The following is a 9679-nucleotide window of genomic DNA, read 5'->3' on the forward strand; positions in this document are numbered from 1 at the left end:
TCCCATTTCTGTCAGAGTCAGAGACTGTGCTGACTGTTCACAGTACTTACAATGGTAAAAAACCTTCACCTTGGTACACTGCAACAAAACTAATGTAAATATCACAATAATTAGCCATTCATAATTAGTAATAAGTAGCTCAAAAAGTAGAGCATAGTGCTAGCAACCCCAAGTTCATGGGTTAGACTCCCAAGGAAAGCAATAACTGATAAAATATGTACCTTGAATGTCACTTTGGATATAAGTGATATATTTGCCAAATGCATTAATGTAAGTACTTGTTTGTAACTACAAGTAAAAAAAAAGAAGTGAAGAACATGATAGTTCATAATGCAAGCACAATCATTTCATATAAAGTGTTTCAATCTTCATGAAAAACAAATATTAAGGAATTCCTTAAAGATTTATTTGTGGGGATAGAATGCATGAGAGTTTTGACTCCATATTTTACATTTAGATTTTTGCTTTGATATCTAGATCCTCGTCTCTCAGTTTCTTACGCACTGTATCCTCAAGTTCCAATAACTTCACATACAGGGCCTCTGAAATAGTTTCATCAATGTCCATCTAAAAAAGAAATACATTACTGTCAAATTATGTAGGTATGAGTAATGATTGATATGAACAGGATCAGCAGCTGAGATACATAAAAGTCCAACCATTTCTTAGCAGAACCAACCAAATCACTAAGAATATAAACCCTATAGACTATAATTTCCTATATAAAACTACATTTGAAAAGAATTACAATTCTCAGACTAAAATGGGCATAAAAATAGATGAGTGAGGGAACCCGCTTGTCAGGTCTGACCTTGCGTGGTTGGGTGTAATTGTTTCCAAGCCCAGAGGTCAAACTGTGGTATTTGGCCATTGGGTCCAGTGACTCAGGTTTCTGCATGAACAGCCAAAACTGTGTAATAAAAAACACAATAGATGAAAACTGAGACCAGGAGAAATCTATGAGGCCAAGTCATTCCTCCAACTGACTTGCAACACTAAGCTTCAAAAACTATTAGTCAAAGTGGTTTCACTTATTTTTTTTCCATTCCATGTACTATGAAACATTTCATTTTTTCCCAGTCAAAGATTTCAGTAAATTAATTCATTTCTATAAAGAGATGCAGCATACACTCACCGGCCACTTTATTAGGTATACCTTGCTAGTACTGGGTTGGACCCCCTTTTTGCTGTCCGAACTGCCTTAATTCTTCGTGCCACAGATTGAGCTAGGTGCTGGAAATATTCCTCAGAGATTTTAGTCCATATTGAAATGATAGGATCACGCAGTTGCTGCAGATTTGTCGGCTGTACATCCATGATGCGAATCTCCCTTTCCACCACCCAAAAGTGCTCTATTGGATTGAGATCTGGTGACTGTTGAGGCCATTTGAGTAAAGTGAACTGTCTGTCATGTTCAAGAAACCAGTTTGAAATTATTTGAGCATTGTGACCTGGAGCGGTATCCTGATGGAAGTAGCCATTAGAAGGTGTGGTAATAAAGGGAAGGACATGGTCAGCAATACTACTCAGATAGGCTGTGGTATTTAAACAATGCTCATTTGGTACTAAGAGGTCCAAAGTGTAGCAAGAAAATATCCTCCACACCATTACACCGCCACCAGCCTGCACCGTTGATACAAGGCAGGATGGACCCATGGCTTTTTACGCCAAATCCTGACCCAAGCATCTGAATGTTGCCGTAGAAAAATCGAGATTCATCAGACCAGGCAACGTTTTTCCAATCTTTTACTGAGGTGAGCCTGTGTGAATTGTTGCCTCAGTTTCCTGTTGTTAACTGACAGGAGTGGCACTGGCTGTGGTCTTCTGCTGCTGTAGCTCATCTGCTTCAAGGCTTGACGTTGAGTTCAGAGATGCTCTTCTGCATACCTCGGTTGTAACGTGTGGTTATGAGTTATGGGTAACTGTTGCCTTTCTATCAGCTTAAACTAGTCTGGCCATTCTCCTTTGACATCAACAAGGCATTTTCTCCCACAGAACTGCCACTCACTGGATGTTTTCTCTTTTTCGGTCCATTCTCTGTAAACCCTAGAGATGGTTGTGCATTAAATTAATCCCAGTAGAGCAGCAGTTTCTGAAATATTCAGACCAGCCCGTCATGGCACCAACAAACATGCCACATTCAGTCATTTAAATCACCTTTCTTCCCCATTCTGATGCTCAGTTTGAACTTCAGCAAATCATCTTGACCATGGTTACATGCCTAAATGCATTGTGTTGCTGCCATGTGATTGGCTGATTAGATGTTTGCATTAACGAGCAGTTGAACAGGTGTACCTAATAAAGTGGCCGGTGAGTGTAATGTAATAATTATTCAAGGTTAAACTTGATGATACCTGAACCATTTGGGGTGATGCTAGTACATACCAAAGCCTCCGCTCCATTGTAAGGTGAGAGGGTAAAGGTGTTGGTGAATATTCTTATCTGATGAGACAGGACATTAGGACATTATCACATTGTTAAATTTGTGTGTGACAATCCAATTATCGTGTTGATAAACAAGAAGTAAAGTAAATTGGGGACCTACAAGCCACATTATTGGCATGATGAAGGTCCAGAAGAATGATGGTAGAATGCCATAGGTGAGGTTAGTCATGACCAGACCAGGACAGATCACCGATGAGTACAAACCCTGAGAACGAATCAGTAGTATTAATTAATAATATAATAATAACAACTTATTATGGTATATTATGATACTTTATATAATGTCATTCAAATGTTAGGAAGTTTTAGAGTGTGGCTTTCAAGTTGTGCAGGGAACTGGGAACTTACCCGGCTGTTGTAGTGGCGGTTTAGGGCAAAGCTAAGTAGATCAGACGCATATTTCGAGGAGCTGTAGGGCTCATGGCCTTTCTGATGCTGCATGTCATGTAGACTAAAGGCCGATCGCTGGGCATTACTGGAAGATGTCCAGATCATTAGAGAATTGTGGTCCGTCTGACACAATAAGGGCTCCAGTTCCCTCAACTGTCACAGGAGAAAAAAATACAGTTGGATAAGTGAATGTGCTGCTTAATTTTTGCATACTTAACAGAATTACAAAAACACTGATTGTTTTTGTCTTCCATTGTATGGCCATACTGGTAATGCTGCCCCAAACTATCACCATTAGGCGAGCCAAAAGTTGACATGTCAGGACACTCAAAAAAATAATAATAATAATAATTACGCCACACACTTTGTCTTAAACAACACAGTGATGAACAACACCCTGAGAACAAAATGGCTGACAAATGAAACATGGTTATAAATAAAAAATGATAAAATGTTCATTAGAGTTCAATTTATCTGAAAAAAATTATAAATGTACTGTCACTTTTGATGAATTTAATGCATCCTCCTTTCTAAATAAAAGTATTTAAAAAATCTTACAGACCCAAACTTTTGAATGGTACTGTATATTTGAGTTTTTTTTGTTTATATGTATTTGTTATTTTACTATTTTATATATTTTTAAAATAACCAAAACAAGAATATAAGTGTGTGAGTAAGAGAGAAGCAGAGGGCATACTTGACTAGAAACACAAGCCTCAATTGATCCCCCTCACTCTGTGCCATCTCAGCAGAAAATCGATATGTCTTGTCTAGCCTTCGAGGACACGGAGTGTCATATCTACTGCAACTTTAATGTCTGAGCCACTTGAGTCACAATAACTCCACTGTATAGAGAAGCATGAGGAGTGAACTCTGCTGCCCTGACTTCCAGCGCTGATGACCAGGGGGCTGTTCCATAAACCAAGATTAGAGTATAAGCCAGGCTTATTTCGGTTAGTCAGGCTTATTTTTGGTAGATTCGGTTTCATAAATCAAACTTAAAAAAGTTCAAACTCAGTTACCCTGGCAACTTATGCTGGGAAACTAGCCTGGTCCAGGGCAGGCTAACTGTCAGGCTAAGCCTCAGTTGTTACACAGATCCTCAACACTGACCGACAAGAACACAATGATATTACCACTGACAGTCTCTAATACCATTATTGGACTTTATAAATACACAGTATACAGAAAATCAACTTAAATAAGGCTACAATATAGACACATATATAAGGCGTTTTAAAGTTGTCCGTTTAGGACATGTCATTTTTGTAATAAAGACATTTTAATTAAGGAATGCCTCGGTTATCAGAGAATTCTTTTTTCTACACTGTCTCATATATATATATATATATATATATATATATATACTTTATTATGTCTTTCAATTCAAACACATTTAACACAATTATACAAATGGACAGTTCCTTTAAAGACATTATTTTCCCCCAATAAATATTCCTTATTTTTCCTTCTACTTTTTTTTTTTTTTGTGATAATACCAACACATACATATAAATAAAACAATAAATAAATATTAATAAAAATATAACATTCACATATATCAAACTCTTATAATGAATGACACATAATTCCTAATAGTTATTCAAGTAATATTATTTAAATATCAAATATTCAATATTAAATAAGTAGATAAATAAAATTACAAATAACTAGAAAAAAAAGGGAAGGTTACATAAAAATGTAGTAAATAGGCCAATATATATTCCTTTATTTTATGGAATATTCTTTTATTTTAGAGTTGCACATATCTTTTCAAAATGTATACATTTGTTCTTAATTTAATGTTATCCTCTCCATAATGTACTTTAGAAACTAAATCTAACCACTCATTTAAAACTGGGGATTCTTGCTTTCTCAAAAAAAAATCATTGCATTAAAAGCTGCAATTCTCAGCATTCTAAATAAGTATAGGCCTATATCTTTATTAGCATAGGTCCCATACCCAAAACTATATTTTGTATCTTTATATATTTAGTTTCTTAAAAAAAATCTTCCCTGAATTAGGCTACTTCTGTTCAATTTTTTTTATTTAGGCCTATTAGAAGTATAAAATGAGTGTAATGAGCTAGAAGTTCACTGCAACTTATCCAACATCCTAAAGAGAAATTATTATAATTAGAAGATATTTCTAGTGTTCTAAAATATCGCATTTTAATTTTCCAAGCAAAATGTATATTTTTTAATCAGAATTATTGCGCTCCTATTTGGCGCGCATGCGCGCAGCAGCGCTCGTTCAATATGAAGATTAGCAGCAAAATGGATACATTTGCACGACTTTCTAACATTTACAGATGGAGAATATAACTGTAAAATGTAATTTTTGCACTGAGGGGGAAAAAAAACATGTCACAAATGCATAAAACAGCACAAAAACTACGCTGTTTGATGATGGATCGATTTGATCCACGATCGACCTCTAGGGCTGCTTCAGAAACGCGTGCACACGCAATTATCTAGACTAGATAAACCTGGATCAAATTAGTGAGATTGTGTGAACTTCAATTACCTTTTATGGAACCACTTTAGCCCCAACTTATTTGTTAGGCTCATTCAAGTCCGGTTTTGGAGTTTAATCCCCGCTTTTCTAAGCTTCATTTATGGAACAGCCCCCAGATCCCTCAGTGCAAATGAATGAGCTCTTCAATTAACATCAGCAACACTTCACAAGGAAGCACAGGGCTGCAATTTGAGGACTCAAAATAACTTTAGCATTAGAGACGTTCGGATGAATTATTGATCGGGCAGCTGCCAGGGAACAGGTTGTGTTGACAAGAGTGAAATTAATGCTGTGGCATCCATGGATGAAATATTGTTCTTGGTGATACCTTCTTTTTGAGGCAGATGATTTGATAGTGTTGCCCGGAAAAGATAGAAATACTGTTCTACCACAGCCAAATTATGCTCCCATAGAAATAGTGGTGAAAAAACACTAGTTTTGTCTCTGTTTGTTATTATGTTCGGTTTATTTTTATGTGTGGTCATTGAAACACACTCGCTAGATCTTATCCATCAACTTACCAGAAGGAAATGACCAAAAAGATTAGTGGCAAACACTTCCTGCAAACCAATGGGTGTGACCTTATCTTCCTGGGTCAGAATACCCTCCGCCGTGGCAAACATGTGAACCACATTTCTGATGGGTAGATAAAATGAATAATAATGAAAGACTTCTGCTATAGTCAACGTAATATACTATAATATAACAGCACACAGTCTATCACATATGTATATACTATAACCTGCATACTAACTTTAAAAGTAGCATACAACACAGTACGTAACAATCAATGTTTTAAAATGTATATTACTGAATCATTGGCTGATATATGCATTACATTACAAGCTATGTTTTTGTTAATCTAGAATTACATGCATAAAAGAAATTTGCATAGTATGCACAGTTTGTGTACTGTATTGTATTCTTTTCAAGTGTAGTAAATAATATCACAGCAATATCATATTCACGGTTGAGGGATGTTGGGGCACAAACATTTTAGAAATTTTCTGTGGTATAGAAATGATACACCAATGTTCAAAAGTTTGGGGTCGGTAACATTAGGCTGCATTTATTTGATCAAAAATACAGTAAAACAGTTATATTGTGAAACATTTATTACTATTAATAATAACAGTTTTTTGCCCAGGATTTTCTTTGATGAATAAAGTTCAAAAGAACAGCATTTATTTAAAATAGTAACATTTTAAGTCTTTACTCTGATTCAATTTAATGCATCCTTGTTGAATAAAATATTAATTTCTTAAATTTGTTTTAAAAAGAATCTTACTGGGCCCAACCCTTTGAACGGTAGTGTAAATAGAAAAAATACTGTACCTAGAAAACAAGCCTTTATAAAAGGCTTTGAGATCTACCCTGGGATTAGGCATGATTCCAGCATTGAGATACAGATAGTCCAATCTTTTGTACCTGTTAAAAAAAAGTATCAAATATTAAATAACGTTTTAATCTACGTTTATCAAACTGGAGGCTCCAAATGTGCTTCACTGGTCATATAATACCAAGTACGAAAGTATTGATGCACTAATCTGATTAACTTTGTATGAATTCTTACAATGGCTCCAAGGGGTTTAAAAAGTACTCAAACTTTTCATTACATATAAGTGCATTTTATTTTGTTGGTTTATGGCATGAATACTAGAGTACTGAAAGTTGTATAATAACACCAAATTGCATCGGTCAACAGGGAACAATCTCAGAACTTTGGCTAACATTCTGGGAAGCTTAATCTTAATAGAACATTTGTTATCTGTCTTTATTAAGTTTATCAAAACATTGGCACAGAGGTCTTCAACCCTGCTCCTGGAGGCCCACGCTGCGTCCGAAATAGAATACTTCTCTACTATATAGTATGCGAAAAACAGTATGCCAAAAGGGTAGTATGTATGTTTTTTTAACGGTTACTAAGTATATTCAAATGTAGTACCTACTCATACAGTAGGTATGCGATTAGCTCGATTAGCTGGTTTAGGTGTGTTTGAATGGTTGGAGCTAAACTATGCAGGACAGTCACAGAAGACCTCAGCATTAGCAAAAAAAAAAAAGTGTTTTACATCATTCATGGAACATTTTTCAAAACATGAAACAGTTAGATGTTAGTCAAAAGTTTTTTAAACGTTACTATCTACCACTTTTTTTCAGATAGTTCAAAAGTAATTTTCCAATAATACTTGCAAAAATATAAAATAGACAAAGCATTCCCCTAATGTTTTCTCTAACATTCACATAATCAAGAAGAAAAAAAAGAAAAAAAGGTTACAACATTTAAAGGTAGGATAGGTAATTTTCGGAGCGGCTAGCAATAGCGAGCTAGCTTTGAAGGCCTAAGATCCCATCCTCCCTTTAGAGTGCTCTACAAAGCCACCTTCAAATCACATGAACGTGTACAGCAAGGAGCAAACAAAACCATCCCGAAAGACAGTGTTAAAGTACATCATGTCTCAAAGCATATAACATTACAATATAACATACATAAACAACTTAAGAGCTCTGACCTATACCACCTGACTGCTGCAGATTCATTTCGTAGTTAATAACGTTGTCATAGAAACGCATAAATTTGAGTCACTAACCGCTCCGAGTATAATGTCACGGGTTTCCATATCTTCCAAATTACAGTAGTTATGGTGTGATTGCTATCAGGGATGTGAAGAGACTTTCAACCAGCATAACATAAAAAAAATTCTGGAACAAATCACCTACCCTGCCTTTAAAATACTGGACATTTTGAACATTCAGAAATAACGTTTTCATAACATAATAAGCTAGGTTCATGCTTTCCAACTGTGGTGCATTCAATTTGAATATGCACAAATGAGATTTAAGAGGGCAGGATTTTTTAGTGTGTGATAGACTAAAGTTTCAGTCTGTTCCTCACACAAAACTATAAAATAGCTTCAAAAGACTTGAAATATAGCAGATGAGTCATACAGATTACTTTTATGATGCTTTTAGAGCTTGACAGCCCCTGGTAACTATATGCTTAAATTAAAAGAATTCAGTAGCTATACCATAACAGCACCATCAAAATGATAGTGTATTTTGGTAAACAGGGACTGGGATGTCTTACTTTTGCTTGAACTCCTCAGCAGCCCTGAGCACTGAGCTCATGTTGCCCACATCTAAGTGCAGCAGAGAAACTTGAGCTTGAGGGTGAGACACTAGAAGAGCCTGTTGGGCAGCTTCAGCTCTCTGCATGTTCCTGCAGGCCAGACAGAGCTGCAGCTGGGCATCCTGGCTTAGTAGACGCTCACACAGGGCAAGGCCAATACCACTGAACACATGACAGCAAACAGGGTTATATGCAGTGAACATTAACTTACAGAGTAAAGAGATGCATTGTGCAACATGTCAACTACTGGCTATATGAGAACACATACAGAATAATACAATTAATTCTAATGTATTTCTTTCAAATATGTCTTTTGGTTATTTAAAACAGAAAGATAATTGAAAAAGAACCAAAAGTTTCCATCACTATAATGACAACAGAATGAGTTTTAAAACTGATGTCTAACTATTATAAGTTATCACAGTGATGTGAAACTATAAAGAAAACAATTAAATACACACAGTTTCGTTACCTGTTCGCACCGGTTACCAACACTACTTTCTTCATCCTATCTTTACATTCACACAATATATGATATGCTAAATGTGATATTGTACTTTCCCTTCGCAACAGTTTCTAATGTGGTATTTAGCCGGTGTGTGTGCGTACGGATGGAGTTTGCACTGCCGCCATGGTGTGATTGGAGGTCACACGGCTATCGGCCAATCAACTGTTTCCTTTCTGTGACGTGACATCAACTCTGACCAATCAAGACTTAGCTACTGTCAGACCAGGCTAACCAATCGTCGGAAACCTAAGTAATGTGATAGCAGAACTTCAGCAAAGTCTGCTGCTGCCTTAACTTTGAGAGACAACTGAAGCGTGATCAGTGAAGCAGCTCTAGTCAGCGAGTGCTCTCAGAAACTCAGTTTTAAAATTAGATTTATTTGGGGGGGAAATATGAACGTTTAAAAAGCAAATAACGAGTACAGACAACGTCAAAATAAATAAGCTGCACACAAACGTCAAATTCACATACAAATACACATTTTATTACTGTGAAAGTATGAAATCTGCTTTTATAATTATAAAATATCTAGACAACATGTTTAGAGATTCATCAATTTATTATATCGTATGTACAATTTTCTAACACATAGCCCTACATGTAAAAAAGGTTATTAGTGGAAAAAAGACTGCTATTAAAAGAATACAGCACTTAAACTTAGGGATATGAATAGAGCATCAAACGATTA

General features: G+C 35.8%; 1 protein-coding gene across 1 annotated transcript; it reads right to left on the reverse strand.

Moving 5' to 3' along the window:
- Nucleotides 1-430: 430 nt before the first annotated feature.
- Nucleotides 431-9111, reverse strand: hsd17b7 (hydroxysteroid (17-beta) dehydrogenase 7). The gene is made up of 9 exons (XM_056259649.1): nt 8956-9111; nt 8442-8645; nt 6689-6781; nt 5875-5989; nt 2794-2988; nt 2546-2650; nt 2386-2442; nt 812-910; nt 431-567 (listed from the first exon to the last, which is right to left on the reverse strand). The coding sequence occupies exons 1-9, from the start codon at nt 8988-8990 to the stop codon at nt 454-456; spliced, it is 1017 nt and encodes a 338-aa protein (XP_056115624.1). The 5' UTR covers nt 8991-9111; the 3' UTR covers nt 431-453.
- Between the last annotated feature and the right edge of the window lie 568 nt (nt 9112-9679).

Source organism: Rhinichthys klamathensis, unplaced genomic scaffold (genome assembly GCF_029890125.1).
Source record: "Rhinichthys klamathensis goyatoka isolate OS25496 unplaced genomic scaffold, OSU_Roscu_1.1 h1tg000007l_1, whole genome shotgun sequence".
Classification (NCBI taxonomy): Eukaryota; Metazoa; Chordata; class Actinopteri; order Cypriniformes; family Leuciscidae; genus Rhinichthys; species Rhinichthys klamathensis.